This window comes from Pygoscelis adeliae, unplaced genomic scaffold, assembly GCF_000699105.1.
Source record: "Pygoscelis adeliae isolate BGI_AS28 unplaced genomic scaffold, ASM69910v1 Scaffold14, whole genome shotgun sequence".
Taxonomy (NCBI): domain Eukaryota; kingdom Metazoa; phylum Chordata; class Aves; order Sphenisciformes; family Spheniscidae; genus Pygoscelis; species Pygoscelis adeliae.
Window position 1 is genome coordinate 1142895 of NW_008825109.1, and position 21721 is coordinate 1164615.

General features: G+C 40.4%; 1 protein-coding gene across 2 annotated transcripts in view; it reads left to right on the forward strand.

The window, feature by feature from the left end:
- The window catches only part of DCLK1 (doublecortin-like kinase 1), a 249288-nt gene that overhangs the window by 213746 nt on the left and 13821 nt on the right, over positions 1–21721 (forward strand). For both annotated transcript variants that reach the window (XM_009327719.1, XM_009327720.1), the window contains exons 10-15: positions 3339–3485; positions 9140–9273; positions 9969–10046; positions 10692–10788; positions 12648–12728; positions 20030–20143. In XM_009327719.1, coding sequence (XP_009325994.1) covers positions 3339–3485; positions 9140–9273; positions 9969–10046; positions 10692–10788; positions 12648–12728; positions 20030–20143 — 651 coding nt within the window. The remainder of the gene's footprint in view (positions 1–3338; positions 3486–9139; positions 9274–9968; positions 10047–10691; positions 10789–12647; positions 12729–20029; positions 20144–21721) is intronic.

A 21721-nucleotide genomic window follows, 5' to 3' on the forward strand; every position in this document is an offset into this window, starting at 1 on the left:
TCAAGATTGCTGCACATACCAAGATATTTATGCTTTTAGTTATGCTATAGAAGGGCTTTATAGACATCTCTATAGTTCAGATATCCTAGAGAGCACTCTTTTAATGTTCTTTACTTTTATGTGGAATAATAGAAGAGATTTAGAAGAGATTTAGAAGAAATATCCTAATCCTGGGAAGTTAACTTTGTTTCTTTGAAGCAAACATCTATTCCTTAATATTTAATTAGAAAAAACCGCCTTGTTATACTCTGTGGGCACCAGGGAAGGTATTTCTGGAAAGACATTAATTGTTTATTCACCAATTGCTGACTGTTACCATTTCATAGCGTGCACTGTTAGAATTGATTAACCATCTGTTAGTGACTGACTTTTGAAGACTTGACTTTAAATCAAACTCACAGACAGGAAAGAAATTCAAGGAGAAAAGGCTTGATACTGCAGAGCACGGTTTCAGTTAATACCACCCTGCATTAATTGGCAGTAACATGTTTGACATAAGTGGCTGCTGCAAGTACTGCCCTCACCTCATGGCAGATAGGCCATTGCTTTGTAAAGTGTAAGAAAAAGCACTTCATAAATACAAATATAAACACATTGCAAGTGGTGCTTGTAAAAGGAAGCGAGGACCTGGTTTCTGGCACGTTGCCTTTTTACACAGCGAAACAAAATTGTTATTCAAACCTAACAGGGGTTTGGCCAATTTAACAAGCAAGATTTATTGCAGAGTTTCCTTTACTGCTCCAGGATATGATTTCACTTTTGCAGAAGAAAAGAGAGATTATATCATTTACATAACAAGGTAATAAATAAATAATTGGTTACTGTACTTCCAAGTATACTTCCTCATGTGCACAGATGATAAAAACTGCATTCAGATGTTACTGGTCCCATTTCACTCCAGAACAGGGGATTTAAGACTGAAATGTCATCCTGAACTCACCCTTGTGCCTGAATAAATGATAGTGACCTGCTGTGTGAATTGGCTAAGCAGAACCTTGCAGGTTAAAGTGCTCTTCAGGGAAAGGGAAGTCTGAAAACAATTCTGCCTGATATAGCTGTCAGCTCTGTTAACTCTTTGCAGGATATCGCCTCTCTTTTAACTGCAGACAATCCCACAGACTGGGATTGCTCTCTTTTCTTACCAGGCTACCTGGTAAGAAACTTTACCATGTAAAGTAGGCTGCTTAACTGGAGACAATGATTCTGCTTCAGATTGGCTTGACCGCCTGTTAATGTGCTCTGCAACCTCTATATTTTTCTAAGTTTAGGTTTCTCTTGCGCATGAACATTTGTTCTTTTTCTTCTGACTTTAGGCTGAAATTTTCCGTTCTCTTTTTAAGGTTCACCTTCTTTCCTTCTCGCCCCTCACATCTCAGCTCAGGCTGTTTTCTTTGTTTGGAGGCAGATCCTTTGCTGATGTTATTGACACTTCTCCTGAGCATCTGGAATGTATTAGATAAGACCAAAGATCTGTCTAATCCACTACCTCATGTTAAAAAGCAGCTGGTACAGGGGCTTCACAGGAAGGAGCTTAGGGAAGATAGATTATTTATCCCACATATTTTGCCACATGCTGATATCTAATATGTAGGGATCAGCTAATGCCATGAAGTACATGGTATTGTATTTTTGCCAAATATTTGGCCTTTCTTTCTAATCCTCTATCTGGTTTAGTTTGGCCTTTTCTTCCTCCTTTTCCTTGACACTATGTATCTTGATGTATCTTGATCTATCACCAGCCAGAGCAAGAGGTTTTGATGTGATCCAGATTTGACAATGGTTGGCTGCAAGCAGTTTCCAAAGCTGGGGTTTTGCATCTACAGTGGGAATAAACCTGCCCTGGCAGACTTCAGCTGCACTTCAACAATGCAAAATTTTTAATAGTTTGTTTGGTTTTTTTTAACAAGTAATGTCTGTTTTCTCAGGTTTGGGGCTTTGGTGGTTGTCTTTTCCTACCTCTTTCTCTGTAGCTATGGTTCCTGGAAAAATTCTTTTTTTTGATTCTTCCTCCTCCTCCTTTCTCTTCATGAAAACCGTGTTTACTCTGGAGCTGAGCCTTAAAAAAACCTGTCAAATAACTTGAGGCTGTTGATAAAATCATGAGGGTTGGCAAAGCTGGGACCCCTCTGTTGCCTTCAGAAAATAGCTACTTTTTCTTTAAAATATAGTCTCCTGTGATAATTTTTTTTCCTTGATGTTTTGACTGCAGCAGGGACTTTTGCATTGTTTTTGCAGAATTATCATTTCCCTCCTCTTTTTTTTTCCCTGTTGGTCTGTGTTTCCTTCATGGTGCTGCTTTGATTTTGGCCAAAGGCCCAATACCTCTGAGTAGTATCTCTCAAAAGGTGTTTGTTTTTTCCTCCACTCTGTCAAGCTTCCTCCTTAATCTCTTCTTTAAACTTGTTTTTTGGTCTTTCTCCAAGAACTTACATGTTCGTCTTCCCACTTGCCAGCTCAGCTCTGGAAATACAGTCCAAATGTCATGGCTGCCTCAGATCCTGGTGAAGATCATTGCAACTTCAAGGACTTCCACCTAATTTTCCTTCTTCTCTTCTTTCTTTCTCTCTCTCTTCTTTTCTTGTTTTTCTTTCACTGCAGTAGACAGCACAATGAGCTGGAAATGGGACAAGCTGCCATCTGTGTTTGTAGCTGTGGTGACATACTAATGTTAATTCTTAAGTGTCTTCCAGTATGATTGTCTGATATATATGCTGGGAAGTTCTTCAGTGTTAGCTGCAAGAAGAGCATCAGACTATCAAAAACTTCACATCTTGTGTAGAGAAAGTGGTTTCTAAAATCCATGTTTTCAAAGTTTTATGAGATGGAAACAGACTTTTAAAATATGCTAGCAGTGATGACAGGTGGCTGGTTTAAGTTTTACTCAGAATTTCTTCATTTTTCTGGAGTTCAGTCAGACTTTGGGCAAAAATTTGATGTCAGCCTCTTTGTGATTATAATAGAGTGGGAAGGGTTGGTACGTGGCATCGTGACAGGCAAGTATGTAGGCATGCCAGAAATTGACAACAGGGGCTCTGAACACACAGGTTGGCAAGAGCTGGACATGTTACAAAAGCAGCAGCAGGTGGGAACAGTTTGCAGTGGAGACTCTGGCCTCTTGGCTGACCAACCAAACCGTAACAAATGGCTTTGAATTACTGATATGTTCAGCTGCCATTATGGGGGATGTCATCACAGTACCCAAAGTTTATAGCTGCAAGGAAACTGTACTGCTCCTCCCTCCTCCTCCTCGTCTATAAATGATGCTCCTTGATCTTCCCTAAATCTTTCAGTCATTTCACAAGCAGTGTTGCTCATATGCCATGGTCATTTTGCTCCAGGGAGGAGATCTTTTTGATGCTATTACTTCCACCAACAAATATACAGAGCGGGATGCCAGCGGGATGCTTTACAATCTGGCCAGTGCCATCAAATATCTTCACAGCCTGAACATTGTCCACAGGGATATCAAGCCGGAGAATCTACTGGTAAGTGAAAATTCAGCTTTTGGTATTGTTGATAACTTGGGAGTGTGTGAGAGAAGGTCTGCGCTTCTCTCTGGTTAGTTACTCTCTCTCCACATCCTCCCCCCCGCAAGTTTATCCGAGTCTTTTAAGTCATTGGTCTTTTAGTTTTAACCTTAGCATTGTAAAGCTCTCCTAAGAATAACAGCTATCACAAAAAGTACAGTAACATCAGCTGGTATGTCTAGACTGTTCCCCAGGATACAGTGACAGAGTTGTTCATAAATACAAAGGTGTTCTGTCCTCAATAGACCATTCTGTGCTTCTGCAGCTGCCTCAGTAATTAGTAGCAGTTCAGTTTTACAAACATGGTGGGTATAAATGTTGTGCCCTAATCATGTAGTACGTCAGGGCAGAACCAGGAAGAGACTTCAGAGTCCTTCCTTTCCCTGATGCACCTCCCAAATAATCCCATAGCACCTTTTATTAATACACTTTACTAAAAAGCCTGAATCTTCTTTTTCCTGACTGAATCTGTATGAGCCCTATCCACTGAAGACAATGAAAAACATACCCTGGCAATCAGTCCTTCTTCTGAGAATTTTGCACTCTTGAATGCAGCAGTTGTGTTTTCCAACTGACATAGTTTTATTTCTTCTGAGAAATTAATTTCCCCTGATTATTTCTGTTCTCTGAGTTTTCCCAAATTTGCTGACGTTCCAGTATCAAGATGGTCCAATTGTCCATATATTCTGCAACCATAAAACAATGTTTAAGATACCTAGAATATCAGTTCTCTCAGTTGTGTGCTCTCTGCCATGACTTAGCGCATTTAGTCCTGCCTGACACTTCTTGTGGTTTAACCTCAGCCGGCAGCTAAGCACCACACAGCCGCTCGCTCACTCCCCCACCAGGGGTATGGGGGAGAGAATCAGAAGAGCAAAAGTGAGAAAACTTGTGGGTTGAGATAAAGACAGTTTATCTTTGCTTTGCACACAAGAAAAGCAAAACAGGGCATTCATTCACTACTTCCCATGGGCAGGCAGGTGTTCAGCCATCTCCAGGAAAGCAGGGCTCCATCACGCGTAATGGTTACTTGGGAAGACAAACACCATCACTCCGAATGTCCCCCCCTTCCTTCTTCTTTCCCCAGCTTTATATGCTGAGCATGACGTCATACAGTGTGGGATATCCCTTTGGTCAGTTGGGGTCAGCTGTCCCGGCTGTGTCCCCTCCCAACTTCTTGTGCACCCCCAGCCTACTCGCTGGTGGGGTGGTGTGAGAAGCAGAAAAGGCCTTGACTGTGTGTAAGCACTGCTCAGCAGTAACTAAAACATCCCTCTGTTACCAACACTGTTTCCAGCACAAATCCAAAACATGGCCCCATCCTAGCTACTATGAAGAAAATTAACGCTATCCCAGCTGAAACCAGCAAAACACTGAAGAGTTTTTATGGGAAAGTTGACTCAAGTAGATCTTACTAAACTTCCAGGGAGTGGGATTTTTACAGTTGAGGCTTCTCTAGCGGCAGGTGCCTTTATAGTTCTGGGTGAGGAAGTAGCCTGCCCTCATTTTCCAGAAACTGCTAAAAATACATTTGGTAGAAGTTTCACTAGACACTAACGATTGATACTGCTTTCACAGCCCTTGTGCTGGTGATCATAGGTGGCTGCATGCAGAAGTTATAGCAATCACATGCCAGGATTCCTTAATGCTGTGACTTGGAGTGTGAAGGAGGGTCTTGGTCTGGGGCAAGGCTTGCCCTGCTGCTGTCTTGACATGTCTCTAAATTCCTGAAGTCTGACAACAGTAGAGTTAAGCTTTTGGGGCAAGAGAGAAAGATAGGCAGGGGGGTGGGGGCAAGAGGGAGAGGATTAGATTTGCCTGCCCAGCCGTCTCTGGTAATTACCCACTACCAGGAATGATCACACTGTTTGCATTGCAGCTGAATTGTTTCTGAGTTATTTTTCCGATGTTGTGCACATGTAAAGGTCCTACGTTGATATTGATACTGAGCAGTGAGGATGCAGCACTTAAGCTTTTGCAGCATCCTAACTCTCAAAAGCCAGCATTTGATTCACAAATTATATTAATTCTCTAAGGTTTATCAGGTCCTTGAAAGACACGAACGCTGTTTTAGAAGAGTGCTTTGGAACCAGCCTTACCTGAGTTCTGACCCTGTCTCTGACATTGGCTGTCTGTGGCCTTAGCGTCTCTTGACCTTTCTACTTTTATCTTCTTATCTGTCAAATGGGATGGGTAGTTCCTTGTACCACAAGATTGCAATTAGGGTTGTTTTTGTGGCATTTATAAAACACTTGCAAAATGCCATATGGTCTTAGCCTTTCTGTTGCTAAAGACCTTCTACTTGCCTTCTGTAGCCTGCCTTTTGCTTGCAGCTCTGTAACCCTTCACCTAAGTGGTCATGGCAGTATTTTTCCTTTGTTGTTCTTGTGGTGTTGCTTTCACGCCATTGCTGTCACGGTCTTGCACCTGCAAACCCCGGTAGCATTGTTACAGCGGGTTCTCCTGGCCACCGGTGTAAGAATCTGCCTTTTCCGCCCCGCCCTTTTCCTACCCATGGCTTGTAGCTTTAGGTTTAGGGGAGCCTATAACAGGCCTGCCCAAAGTGAAGTAACTAACCAGGGCGGCAGCATCTGCCCCGATCAATACATGCCGCAAGGCTAACAGCCCCATTAGCAGGAAAAATCAACAGGGAGGATGAGCAAGGCCTGACAAAAGCTATAGAGTTACTACAGGAAAAATATGGGGGGTGAAGGCGAACATGCTCCTCTGCAGAGGGCGTCCAGAGGAGGATGCTCATCTGGAGCCTCCTTGTTGCATCTCTTCCCAGCTCCTGGGAGAGCTTTTCCCTTTCACCTCCCTCTTTCTCTTCTTTGGGTTTTCCTTTTCCCCAAAAGTAACTTTGACCCTTAGAGCTGATGTGTGCCATCAGCTAGACCCTGCTGATAAATCTTTGTGTGTGTGAACCTGTCTCAACATCCTATGTGCAACACCAGTTATTTCTATAAGTGCTTAAATATTCCTTATTATCCTCAAGGCATGCAAAGCCCACCTAACAGTCAACTGTCCAAGAGTTTAGGGTATGCTGAATACCTGTGATTTTTTAGCATTTTTTTTGTTCTCTAGAGAGTGTCTTCCATGTTTTAATTGGAACATTTTTCATAATTGCTGCTATTTAGCACGTTTATTTTGTCAAGTCATGGGATGTCTTTATAGCCATATAATAAACCCTAGAGAACAACTTCTCTGACTGTTGCCATCTGCACTGATCTCAAGAGCAGCTTAGAAAATACTGACAGTCTTTATAGTAATAGGATACATATGGTGGCACACAATTATGTGTGGCTGCATTCAATTAGTGTTGTACAATTACACAGTTTTATTGCTTAGTTAAAAGCACTACATAGTAGGTAATTTGCACTAATCCCCATTTCTTTAATTGCCCTTCAGTATTTAAATGTAGTGGAACATATATAGCGTTTGTTCTGAATAACTTGAGCGTTAAATTATCTTTCACATTCCTTGACTGGCAAGTAACATACCACAGCTTCACATTGGGCTCCTTTTTATATGGAGTTATAACAGGGTAGGGAAAAGTTACTTTCTTCAGTTTTACAAGTCAACTGAAGTAGTTTTCCAAGGAGAGTAATTCCTGGAAACAGATGGGGCAAAATACTAGAAAATGCACAGTACCAAACCTTCTGCATTGGTAAATATTGCCAAACAAGCCTTTTCCATAATTATTTTCCAGGATATATGAGTCATACAGGGTGTGGTCTGTTGAAGGAGGGAATTTATGAATGTTCACTGGTTAACACAACTCAGAGAGGGCTTTGTAAAAGACAACCGCATGAAATAGAATATGAGATACTAATTAGACTGGATTCAGCTCTTGATGTCTAAGTGCACACTTTACATTTTTCAGCAAGTGAATATTTAAAGCTCTAGTCTCTAGCCTTTAATTAAAACTGTTGTTGAAATTAGATTTATTACTGCCATTTCAGAGAGCACTTTCTTTAGTTTCAGGAACCAGATGTATTTAACAATCTGTGTTTTTAATAAAATCATAATTGCTTTTTTTCCAATGAGTTTCTATAAGCCTATCTTTTTTTCTGGCTTAGTAGCAAAGAAATGTGAATCCATATCAAATTGCTGGTCCTCTTAAAGATCCAGTTGTATTATTAAAAATAATATAAGGAAAGGAGAATAATTTTGTGTATTCTGAATGTCTGCTTGTGGCTGTATCACCTGGTAGCAGGGATTCAGGACACAAAGGGGTTTTCTCTCTAGACATGACTAACATTAACAAAGGAGAAACTTGGGGGGGGCTGTATAATATAACTAATTATTATGAGCTATAGCAGATAGGTAGCAAACAGTGGCAAGAGACTTCAAGATTTCATTTGTGCACCAAGTGAACTGTTCAAGGGTCCATTGTAGAATTTATTGCATTTTTGTAAGAAAAAGATCTAGGATTTTCCTCTGCAAACAGTTGTAGGTAAATGTGATTTGTGATGCAGGAGTAGCTGGTCAAGGTGGGTATTAAGGATGATTTTGGTTTTGATTGTGAAGTATGATATCTTCTATTTTTGCACAGTGTTACTGCTAATTGTTGTCAGGATATCACTGTTGGTGAGCCAGGCTGCATGGGGCTTTGATTTGGGTTGCAAAATAATAATGTGATGCATATATACTTTAAGAAGACCTCCTGTAGGCTGTTTCCATTTTTTAAGGTGCTATTATGGTAAACAGCATTAAACTGCATCATAAACAATTTCAAAATAGGAAGAAAGAACGCAAACCAGCAGCTGGATTAAAGAAAGACTCACAGTCTAGTGTTTAATTTATTCTTTTTATTTTAAGCATTTTTTGTACGTTTTCAGTGTTTGCAGGTTTGGAGTTGTTCTTTCGCATTAAGCCAGCTTTTAAAATTGTGTATTTTTAACTGATGTTTCTAGCTTTTTTCTTCTGACTATATTTTAATCTCCCTTTGCACTCGTAAAAAACCATGAAAGATCGTGTTGCTGCTGTGAAGACCATGTTTTAAGACAGGATTTTCATGTATACTCATTAACAGCCCTACCTATGTCTGTTGATGATGATGGTAACATACCATTAAGACACTGATTGGTGTTTAACAGTCATCCAGGGAGAGGACAGTGTTTCTAGGTGAAATAGTCCAGCCAGGTTTGCATCTTGTGACTTCAATACACAGAGAAGAATCTGTTGTTGCTATCAGTGTAGTCACTGTTTTATTATCTAAGAAGTTGAAATTCCTGTGCAAGCCTTTAAGCTCCATGCAAGTAAAATGGATAAACTCAAAAACCCTACACTGTGAATTGGCTGTCAGTGGGGAGTTAACCTAGGAACGTTACTGCTGGAAGGTCAGACCTTTGCTTCTGGGCTTTAGCTTCTACCAAGTAGTATGTCCTTTGCTGGCCAGGTAGCGAGGTAAGTCTTTCCCAAACATCCTGAGTGCATTCAAGGGAAGTTGTCCAAATTGTCTGCCAATTTTCAAAGCAAGCAGAGAAGTATGTGGTAGGTAAGGAGGAGAAAAAAGACTGTAAATTAGAAGCAACATTTCAGGCAGTTAGTAAATGATATAGTAGTTACCTTGATGGTACTGTGTTAAGAGAATTTTCCTCTTGATTTAGGTTTATGAACACCAGGATGGAAGCAAGTCCCTGAAGCTAGGAGACTTTGGCCTAGCAACAATTGTGGATGGACCTCTATATACTGTTTGTGGGACCCCAACATATGTAGCTCCAGAAATCATCGCTGAAACTGGGTAAATCACTTCTAGTGGCTATTCATTGATGTGTACACAGTGGAGCATGTTCTCACCAATATGCCAGATAGGAGTTCTTGCAATTAAGATTTTTATGCTGCCTTTGCTTGGGTATCATGCCGATTCATGGCTCGTAGAACACTTTAGATGGAAGGGACCTCTGGAGGCTATCTTGTCCAAACCAGCTCAGAGCAGGGCCAACTTTGGAGTTATAGTAGGTTCCTCTGTCAGTTGTTGGCCTCTAACTTCTCAGCTTAACACTGAGTTACTAACTAGCCATTTGCAGATACAATACAAGTAATTCTTAAGCAGTCCCCAGAGACTGCTACCTACCAGTCACTTAATTTTATTTTGTTATCATGCACTGTCCTCTTCTGATTTGTTCCACAGAGTAAATGCCTGCTGGCTTGAGCAGCCTGTTTCACCTTTGCAGGCTTCAAGTTGGTAGGTGTCACTGTCTAACTCAAGAATACAGCACAACATCTTCTGTCCACTCCTACATTCTGATCTGATGTGGTTTTAAGATGTAAATGTAAAAAAGGTTTGAAAGCGGAATTAGGATAGGTAGATAGGACATAGAGAAAATTCAGATGAGAATATATAAGAAATTATTAATAATTCTGAAGATGTTTCCTCTGTTCTTGTACTGTAGTTCATAGGAGTCGGATGTCTAACAGTGTCTCTCACACTTCTAGATATGGCTTGAAGGTGGACATCTGGGCAGCGGGTGTGATTACTTACATCCTGCTCTGTGGTTTCCCTCCGTTCCGTGGGTATGAACTGATCTATTCAACCATCCTTGTTCTGTGAATTGGTCCCTGTGCTGCTTTTGCATTAAGCACAGAGATTCCCACTGGAAAAAGTTCTCTAAGGGTTTGTTTTTCCCGTGCTCTGCATAGTAATTTACACAAACCCCATAAATGTCTGTGATTTTACTGTAAAATCTCTGTCTCATGTTTGTTTATTTTAGTTTAAACTTCATTGCTTTACAAAACAAGAGCCTCCATTACGGGTTTTGGGTGCCTTTGCCTGATGTTTAAAATACACAGTGAAATAAGCATCTTCTTTCATGGACCAAATACAACATATTTTGTGGTCAGTAAAAGGTAATTAAAATGTAAGCCACTTAATAAGGACATGTCAGATCTTTTCTCCCCCTCAAAGCAATTGCAAAGTTGTTGACAATCGTAAAGAGAAGCAGGTTACCTCAGAGAGAATGTACCAAATGCACTTTGTTTTATGATCTCACCATTCACACCCATGGTTGCATGCTTGGGGGGAATTGACAGCTTCCTAAAGCATACTAAGGGATCGCCAATTCAAAGCAATTTCAAGAAGGCTATTGAAACCAGCTCTAGAAATAATTTCTTTGTGGGATTTGTTGTTGTTTTTGTTTTTGTTTGTTTCTGTTCCTCCAGAAGTGGAGATGACCAAGAAGTGCTTTTTGATCAGATTTTGATGGGACAGGTGGATTTTCCATCTCCGTATTGGGACAACGTTTCTGACTCTGCAAAGGTAGGTTTATATAGTTGATGATGCTCTCTTCTCCGATATGATTCCCAGTGCCAGTATCTAATGAATGGTGTTCTTTCACAGTGCTGTATTTGACGTTTCATACATCTCCTGCTACACCTATAAATTCCTCTGGGTCACCGAGTATGTTGTCGTTTTATCACTGCCTGTCTGTTAGACTCCAGGTGGTTCTCTATATGATGTCTCACACAAGAGAGGCACCAGCAGCCCTTACTGATCAAGAAAAATTTTAAGTAACTTTGCTTGACCTACACTTCTTAGCTTGAAAGCTCCCCAGGACTGTGCTTTGTATGTACTTATGATGGGGACCAGGTACCAACCTGGAGCCTTTGAATATTATATAATAATATTATAAGGAGGCTGTTTTCCCCTCATTAATCCCATTAGATGATATGTCTGTTGTTTCTTTCTGTCAAAGAACCAAGCCTCGCATTGCCTGTGACTCCGTATTGTTGTCGGTGTCGTACGAAATACAGACTTCTTCCGTCCACCAGTTCATGGGCTGTAGCCTCTTGGCACACGACATGAGAGGTAGAGCTTGAGGTGTGCTAAGGCAGATACAATACTTTTTAGATACAGATCCTGACAGAGTTCATTATACTTGCAGATCAGATGAAGGTTTTTAACTCTCATTAGTGCACTGGAGCAACAGCTTAACTCACAGACTTTCTAGGGATCTGGCATTTACTATAGTCATGTGTATAAATATAAATAGAGAAAGAGATAATACACGTATATGTTAAAAAAAAAAAGCCAAAACCATAAAACTATTCATATGGTCATCCTGTAGATAAGTGCTTAATTTCTGACAGTTTACTTCTGTAGCCTGTAAGGCAAATCCAGGCAAAACTGTCTTCCTATGTCTTTCAGTGTGACAATGTTTAATTATTCAAAAAAAAAAAAAGAAATTTGGAGGTGGATGCATGTAATGAAAGTAGCGTTCTACGTTCTGAATCTCCATTCTTCAGAGAGTTACATCCTGCTTTTACAGATATGAGGAGGGTGATCAGTACCAGCATTTTAGCCTGTTAACCATTGAGGTTAATGAACAAGACACAGTCATGGAGTTGGAAGAAGTCCTCTAAACCACATCATTGTGTTGTAGCAGGCTTTATTTTGTAGCATTATTAATGAGAACTCTGCAGGTCCTTTGCCAATGGTGTTTTCCTGTGAAACTCCTTCTTCCAAATAGTTCAGCCTAAAATTTCTGTTTTGAAGCGTTAGCCCATTCATTTAACTTCTCCCTGTCACTAATAATTATTAACTTTGGTCTTCGGTGATACCCCTTTATTTGCTGTCATACTGCCATCCTGTTTTCTGTGCACTCCACTCACTGGTGGAATTAGATATATGTTTATTTATATGCTAGTTGAAAACGAGGTAATTGCAGAGGAAATCAGAGGATGAAAAATAATGTTTTTAAGTGGTTTTTTTTAATATCTTCTATGTCATTTATACAAGAGCTTAAAGTAAAACTCTAGATTTGCTGGCTTTTTTCCTACAGAGGAATTGGCTTTTTTTTAATGGGAAGCTAACCTAATTTCATGCGACCATCTGTTTTGTACATTATGTATTAAGTGCTTTTCTCTTAAACAGTGGCTACAGAATTGTAACTCAAAACTGTCTTCTAGCTTTTCAAGATACTGTTAGATACTGATTTAAAAGTTCAGCAGTTCATAGTTGTTCTTTTTTTTAATAATCTTAATATATTTCTGCAGTTGGTAGTTCACTCTCTCTTTGAGCACTCTTACATAATCAGTTGAAGAGCACTTTAGTGAATTAAATGTTGATTTGTTCTTTAAAAATGTTCTTTAAATTTGACCCAGTATTCCATTTCTCAGGAACTTATCACAATGATGCTTCAAGTAGATGTAGATCTGCGATTCTCAGCCTTGCAAGTTCTTGAGCATCCATGGGTTAATGTAAGTATTTTCAGGCTTGTAGATGCTCCTTGTAATTTGGCACCTTTGAGCTCATTTCTGTCAAGTCCTTTCTATGCCCTTTTGGAGCCAGCACATTCTAAAAATGCCACAGATTTAACTGGAAATCAGCTGGGTTACAGGCTGGTTTAGTATATCGCATACCTTGGAGTATTCGCTATTTTATGCATGCTCAGCTACATTTTCTCTGAAATATTTTGGGCCAGGTTTTCAACACATCTCAACACCACTTGACAAATTTATACCTCTAACAATCAGCTTGCGGGTTCAGTGACACATTTTGCTCTCCTAAAATCAGATGCATTCAAAAATCTGACAGTCGTAATTAAGAGCTATTGAAATATAGTCCATAGTGTTAAGCCTACTTGATCCAGCATGAAACAGGGAAACCTTTAGAATCATATTTAGCTTCTGATGTTGAAATACACATATATTTATGTGCAGCCATATCCTTTAATCTGAGTTACCATGAAATAGCTATTTAGGTATCCTGGCTTATCTCTAAGTGACCGGACATGTGCCATAAAAGTGGTAATCAGTGAGGTGGCATACAGATAAATGTGGCAGAGAATAAAGAGATTTCTCTTTAATTAATGTTGAGACAAGGACACTACTTAATATTTGTTAATTATGTCAGACTATTTAATATGTCTTAAAATATTTGGATGACAAGAAGGAAAAACTGGAGAAAATCCAGATTCAAATTCAGAAGGGAAGACTGAGAAAAGAAATACAATTGGGACGAGCAGAGAAGGAAAATAAAGGAGGAAGAAATAATATTTCGTTTTGTTTGTTGCAAGTTTGAGTCTGCAGTCCTCCCTGGAATACTATTTGGTCCCTCACCTACTGTATCCAAAACCTTTTTCTCACTAAAACGCTATTCTAAAAATTCAAATATACAGTAGCCTCAAATGTTAATCTTTTTTTATGAAAGTATCCTCCATATAGCCCAGAATAGTGGTGATTAGTTAGTTAGGTGTTTACCAAGTATATGCTTTAGTCTTGGAGGCTCCCTTATTGCCCAAACCATATTTTTTTTTAATTGTAAATGCTTTTATCATGCAGAGCACTTCTGCAGTGTATGAAGAGTGCAAGGATCCGGGACAATGTCTGATGAAAATCTTTTCATTTTTAAGATGACATTCAAGCAGCTGAAATATTAATTTTCCTTGGTGCCAGGTGCTGTCCTTGGACATAGTGTTCTGTCACAGTTTATAATGACTTTTGGTGACTGAGGTGTCTCTCTGTCTCCACGGGAGGAGAACGGGTGGGGATTTCTGGAGTGCTGCTGAGGAAGAGATGGAAGTGACTGATCAGAAGCCACAGAGAGGCCAGCTCACCCGCAGTGTCAGTCTGCACACTGCTGCTGAGGTTACTGAAAAATCACTTGTTTGCACCACGTAAGGATGTGGTCACTAATCTTCTTCTTTTTCTGAAAAATACATTGGAACTGTTAATGCTCCCCCCGGACACTTTTTTTTTCTTTTGGCTTCAATTACACCACGATGTATTTTAGGAAGCCATTTTAGCGAGATGTGTTGAGAAGAAGAGGTGCAGCTCTTTGTCAGTAGCATGATGGTGGTGGTGTGCAGGTGACATGAGGGTCTGCTCCCTGCCCTCGCTAGTGCCTGCTGATGGGGAGGGATGGGGAAAAGGGCCGGGGCCTAAAGTCTTTTAACACTCCAGAGCGCCAGTAACCAAAACCTGAGCTCTGGTTACTGAAGCACCCTGGCAAATTCCTGGGTTTCTGTGCAATAAGTTAAAACGCAGAGCCCTTTGCCAGAGGATGCTGTAGATGCCAAGTATAAATGGATTCAAAAGGGAGTTTGATACATTTTTGGAGGATGAGCCCCTTGGTGCCTATTAAATATGGTGGTCTGGATACAACTCTTGGCTCACAAAGATCTTAAGTACTTGGTTCGCAGAAACTGGAGGATATACCAGGGAAAGTTCAAGATCTACTTGTCTTCCTTGAATGTACTATTTCATAAACAGTGACTACGATGCATTGTTGGAAACAGGACACTATGTTCAATTCACCTTTGGTCTAGCTCTGCTGCACTTCTTGTAGTTTTATGCTGATTATAACTCTTCGCAATCAAAACCTGTAGCAGTTCTCTCCATAAATAAGTGAAACAAATATTCCATGACAGTTCTGTAATTTCTTCTTTTCTGTCCAGTCGCTACTTTTAGCAACTGAGACAAATCAGTATTTTGTCTTCAGCAATATGCTAATAGTAGTTCATAACGCAGATGAAAACCTCTTTTGAATTCTCTCATGTATCCTCCAGATATTTTTTCTGGAAGGAGAAAGGCCAGCACTGGGACCAGTTCAGGAAAGTGCTTGATTGAGCACATTCCAAATGTCACTCCTATTTCAAGGCATCACACATGGAAACACTTAATATTAGGCATAAAATTAACTAGATGGCACTAAAATCCTAGTTCACTTCAGGAGAAATAAGAACATGGCTGAGTTGAAATAGGTGCTTAAATGCTTTCATGAAAAAGGACACTTGCCTGAAGTGGGTCTGAGCAGTATGCAGCAGATAGCCTAGCAGGGACAGCCTGCTGGTGTACGGAGGCAGAATGATACGCTGGTGTCAGACCCGACCTCACATCCCCATACCATCACCAGCTTGACCAGCTGGGAGTCTGTCACACAACCTCCCTGTACCTCATTTTCCCAGCTTCAGGACAGGGAATTAATATACTCGTCCCTGTTTATAAAAGGCTCTGCAATCTATGTGTCATAATTACCTGAGCAATTATCTGCAACTTTCGTAAAATACTGTCTTTCTGAGAAGAAATGGCACAAGGAATTTTCACCTAACACTCCATTTTCCCAGATAACCTGTTCAAAAACTTTTCCGTGGCATCAAATGCTGGACTTTACTTTCCCTTTTCTTATTTCAGTTTTGAACCTATTCATAGAGTGGTAAACTTGCAGCTAAAATGCTGGATAGGACAGCTGGCTTGAAAAGCAGGCATGTGTTTTCTTTGACAATCTTAAGAAACATTTTCTCTCTTTGATCAAACCTTTGATAGAAGTGTTGTAACTGCTTACACTGTATAAAACCATTTTGTAGATTGTAAATAACTATTCCACTTTATAGCTGCTTACTATGTGATTACTTGGTAAATTGCTGAGATTCCTGGAATGTGCTTTGACAGTTTCAATAGGAGCCAACCCTCATTTCAGTTTCAGTTTTTGCTATAAAAATAGCTGGAATCCTCTTGGAAACTGCAGAGCTTGTTATGGTCAGAGTCAGACCAGTAAAGCAGTTCCTATGTCAATAATATCCCAGCTGTTTTCAATTCAAAAAAAACAAAACCTGAAAAGATGTTGGCTGTGTGCCACTGCCACAGATGGAGATCTTGAATTCTAAATGCAGTTCAGCAGCAGTTCCTTGCCCCCTCCATTTAGTTTATTTGGATTTGTCTCTCCTCTGCAGTACACTTAGACCTGGAAACAAATCCATCAGTTTATACTTCCCCTACAGGGACCCCAGCTCTTTCCTTTACCTGCTCAAATTCTTTGCAAAACCAAAGAATTATAAAAGAGGCTGGAAGCTTGAGGTCTGGCATTTTAAACATTGCTGATATTGATAACCTGAATTATACTATACAAGTTACAGGACAAACCTACTCTCTTCTTGTTGTATAAGTAGTAAATATTTCCTAATACAGCATTGAGCAGTGAATGCTGAAGGGGATGGATTGCATTCTGTAAATCCTTCGCTGTTAAAATCATCAATATAAAATGCGGTGTGTTGTTGCTGGAGGAGGAAGATGGCACACACCAGCCTAAAAAGAATTAGGGAAACTGGAGCTTTTACATATTTCCTTAACCATGTCTGCCTTGAAAATTTGTGTGCAAAAGACATTAATAACCAAGCAGTAAATACTAATAAGCTGAACATTTGTAAGGAAGTTAATTTAAAATGACATTTCTTATTTGGCAGCTGCACTACTTTTGGTTACACCCTAAGACACTGCCCAAAGAAAAATCTCCCTGTAATTCTTAAAGGAAACAGAGTCCAAAAGCTTTTCCAGCACTTCTATTTGCTCTAATTTTCTGCTGTTATTTATATAATGACCTATTCATCTGATGCTTTTAGACCTGGAAAGTAAAGTTCTTGTGACCGGCTTATGAAATGGATCCGAGTGCTTCAGGGCAGCAGGAGTCTGGGAATCCTGAACTTTGTTCGATCTTTTTAATACTTCTTTTTTCTTTGAGTGGCAATGTGTCCTGCCATAGAGAACAATGCAAACATGAAAACAGTGTTTATTAATTACTCAAATGATGCCAAACCCCTCTGCCTCTTTTTTTTAAATTTTATTTTGATTTCTTGCAAATAGACCATGAAAGGTATTTTGTGGAGGCTGATAAAAAAAACCATATATCTTAAGATCCCAAGCAGTTTACATTGTCCAGGTGAAAACTCAAATTCTGGACCAGAGTTTTCAAACCGTCAAAGAATTTTGACTGCTCAACTTCTGAGACGTGCTCAGGAGAGTGCTTCTTCCAAAGCATCAGCAGTCAACGTTTTCTGAAGCTCATGACCCTTTAAAGTTCCCAGACCTGAGCACCAAAAATAACTAGTCATCTTTAAAAGATCTTGTCCTGACTGCTAAAGCTGAGATGAAATTCTGTGATCCTAACCTGCTGCAAGAAGTAGTTCCTATAGCAAAAGGTTAAAATAAGGGAAAGGAACAGTTAACCTCTTTGGGGGCTGACATCCCTCCCATTACAGCAACCTGATGAAATTCTTGTCAGCAATATTTAGCCTGTTCTCCAATTCTGCAACTTACCCTGCTGATTCTGGTGAATCTGATTTTTTTTTTCACTTCCTGCCTTTTTAAACTGCAGAGCAGCTTGTTTTGTATGTAGTTAAACAGCTGTCATCTCTCACCCTCAATATCTATTTTATTGTTGGCTGAAGTGATTCCAGGAGCCAGCTAATATATATTAGCTTGTTTATAAATCACGTTGGAATAAAAAAAAAGATAACTACTAAACATCAGGTAGCACCAACAGTAGTAAGAAAATTTAATAACAATAGAGTAATTCCCATATATCCCTATGCTGCATCTTAAATTGAGCTGGAAGATATTTCATCTACAAGCCGGAGCCCAAACTACGTGTCTCTGGCGCATTGCCACTGGAACTGTGGGTATGGTGCTTCACCAATAAAATACTACCACAATCTTGGTAACTATTGTCTTCTTCGTAATTTAGTCTTTTCACAAGATGACATGAACGTTTGGCAGGCTTTCATGTAAAGAAAGCCAGGAGAATGATTCCCCCCCCCCCAGTGAAGAAGAGTTTGCTTCACAGACTAGCTTTCTTCTGGGAAAGGCAAGGTCAGCGGAAAGCAGGTTATTTTTAGGGATCATATACCACCGAGCCAAGACTCCCCGGTGCTAGACAATAATCAGCTACTGGGTTGTATTGTTTTGTTTTGTGTTTTGCAGCTGTGTGCACTTGACCGTATTTTGCCAGCTGAGACGTTTTGTTAAGGGGTGAGTGAGGGATCTCTAAACACAAACTCCCCAAGCTAAATAAATAACAAACCCTAACCAACCTCCCTAAAATTCCCATATGCTCACTGAACTCATGATTCACTGTAGCAGCTCTGTAACTCTTTAAGTGCACTCAGAATTACTGCAAAGCCAGAAAAAAAAGTGTCCTCTCATCTCTCTGTATTCTGATCTTGTCTCTTGTTTGCCTGTATTCTGCTAAGACTTCGCTTAACTGGATTTTTAAGAATTTTTTCAACAGTTGATAGCTACACATACCATGCAGTGCCAGCTTGGGATGACCATTGCAGATGGCCAGTGACCTGATATCCTGCATATTCTGCCTATTCTGCATTTTGTTGCCTATTCCACCTATTCTGCATGTTGTTGCCTGAAATCCTGCATATTCAGCTAGCGGGGAAGTGTCACCGAGCGGTGGCTTTTTGCACTTTTTTCAGGCAGAAGGATCTTATTTGCAATTTCTAAATAATTCCTTTTTTCTCTTGGGCTTGAATTCTACCCTCTGACTTGCACAAAACTGCAAACTCCCTTCTTTCTGCTAGGGTTTCTCTTCAGCGTCGAGGATGCCTGCGTGCCTAGGTGTAGATAGACAGGTTTGCTCTGCGAAGTGGAGTGTCTCAGCCGGAGGAGGCACCTCCCAGCCCAGCTGCACGGCTTCTGGGCTGGAGCTCACGCACAGCCGGCTCACTTGGTGCATGCGGCAGCAGAACATGTGTCTGCCTCTGCTTGGCCATGTAGTTGTGTGCCTGCTTTTACCTCAGGTTAGCTCAAGTTGAGAACATGTGTCTTTGAGCAAGGAAGAAGAGGCCACCCACAGCTGGCTCCAGCCCTTCTCTGCTTTCCCAGACAGTCTGTACCTCTGTCTGTCCTTTCCCCACAGCATCACAGGCTTGTGTGCCTTGAGACCGGGGGAAGGAATTGCAGTCCCTTGTTATCAGTCAGTCGGAGATTCGATTTGCAGAGGTGGCTTTGTTTAACTATGGTTTTAGTACGGTACGGTCATAGTCTGTGGGGAAAGCCACAGCAAGCCGTAAGCCCACGCCTGACCTGGCCTGCAGACGTATACAATGATACGTCCTGGCGTTGACCCTCACCCGCCCTTGAGGGTCTCAGCCGGGGCATGTCTCAGCTCCCATCTTGCCTGGGTTTCATTGATGTGGGACTCACTGAGCTGTGGCTGGAACATTCACCCAACCCCGTAGTCCCCGAGTTTGTAACCTTTACAACGAGACGGGGACCTTATTGGTGTCTCACAGGGCTTTTGGAGATCCTTTCCTGTGTCCTACCAAAATGGGGCTTCTGGTATCTATAATCTCTTGGGCTCTTTCTACTTTTGAGGTCACTATCTTTAAATTTATGTGATGAGTAAACAGAACCATAGACAGGTCTGAGCTTATCAAGCTTAGAAATATTAATGGACCTAAAAATAACTGGGCAGTGGTAGTTAAGACATGGTAGAAGAATAATAAAATATTTTACAATTTTTATTAACTAACATTACCTAAAGTTTGAAAGGAAGATATTAGGTAAAGAAGAAGAGAGAGGCTGGGTCATGACATAATATGATATTAATCTTACAAATACCTTAGATATATTAATGGAGACAATGACTGATCTGTATTTCATTACAAACTTTCTTGTAAACTTTTCTGTATTGACAGGTGCTATCAGAATCACCTTGCAATTCCTTTATTTCACCTTTTCTCTCTGAAGTTTTATTTGGCTTTATTCCTCTGCAGGATGATGGCCTTCCAGAGAATGAACATCAGCTCTCAGTAGCTGGGAAGATAAAGAAGCATTTCAACACAGGCCCTAAACCGAACAGCACAGCAGCTGGAGTTTCTGTCATAGCAGTAAGCATCTGAAATACACAGCTGAAACACTTAAATATGTGCCCACAAGACAGTGTGTGTTTAGGACATGCCACCAAAAGAAACTGGAGAGGGTTAATCTTTAGATAATTTGAGCGTTTAATTAATATAAACGTAGGTAGACTGGTATTCTGCACAATTTCTCCATTGATTCTCCTTGTGAGTCACATTGTTATTTAACAGCCCTGGGAGATCTAACAGTACCCACACTTCTACATTTTACCAGAAGATCTGTGGACCTAGCTCCAATGTAGATTGAACAATTCGAACTATGGGACCATGGCATTTTACTTGGCAGCAGAATCATCACATGGATTGGGGCCACACAGAGGTTGTAGCAGAAGGACAGCAGCACTTCACAATGAGTGGAAATTACTTCAAAATTGTAACAGAAAATCTGTGTGGCAGCCTAAGCTTCGCTTCTCTGAAGACATCAGGGAGAGCTATGATGCCTCACTACTACCTTCATAGTTGATACATGTCTAGCCACTTCAAATTTAGCTGAGCAGCAGCATTTTATCGTACTGCCACATGCAAGCTGCTTCCCTTTAGGCAGAAGGACTTAATTGGGTAAAGACTTAATGGAGCTCCTTGCTGTCTTCTGTCATGTTGCAATTCCAGTCTAGGCATTCCAGGTTAGAACATGTCGGAGCTTCTGAAACCCAGTTTGACCAAACTTTTGACCAAGCTTTACTGAGGTTTCAATGGCATCCTCAGTGTAGCATACATCTCATACCTTTGTATTTTTTCCCGAAAGATGAACATGTGTATTAGATATACATGCGCACAGAATATATTCAGTGTTTTATGAGATTATTCATACTAATGCCATTGAATAGCAACATGCACATCCTTTACATTTTTGATACATCTGCCTGTGTTTGTAAGCTTTTCTTTATTACTCATGGTAATGTTAACGCTCCAAATAGTCACTAAAAATAAGTGACACGTTGAACATAACCATTCCCATATCAGATTACTCAGTGTTCATTCCCAGCTTCCATAAATTGCAGGTGGTGTGACTGCACATGTACACTTTCTTGTACTGTTTCCACTTTCATGTTTCTCAGCTCAGCCCCTCCAGTGGTGAGTTAAATCAGCGTGAATTAAACTCAGCTCAGCACATGCAATCTGGCTCACAGGTGTGAACTGTTTGTGCAGCAAAATGGATACTCTCTCAAGTTACTTGGTATAAGTACTTAAAATTTCAAGCTGTGCCTCTCTCATATTTTTTCTTTACTCTTTCCAATCCTGAACGTCCTCAACATGGAAGCAAGTTGTTCCTCATGCTTTTCCTAGATTTTCTCGGTCATCAGCTAACATAGTCAGCATTTATTTATTTTCATTTTTAAGCAAAAATACTGCAACAACTCTCCCACAACTAAAACATCACATACCCATTGCTCATCTGAAATGCAGGTATGTTCTGTATAGACTAGCTGAAACCGTGTTCCTTTCGAATGGACTGCCAGCACGCTTGTCCATGAGAATTACTGCTCAGATCCTCCATGCTAATGACTTCAAAGCTTAAAAGCGAGAAATGATGCCTCTGTCCTCATC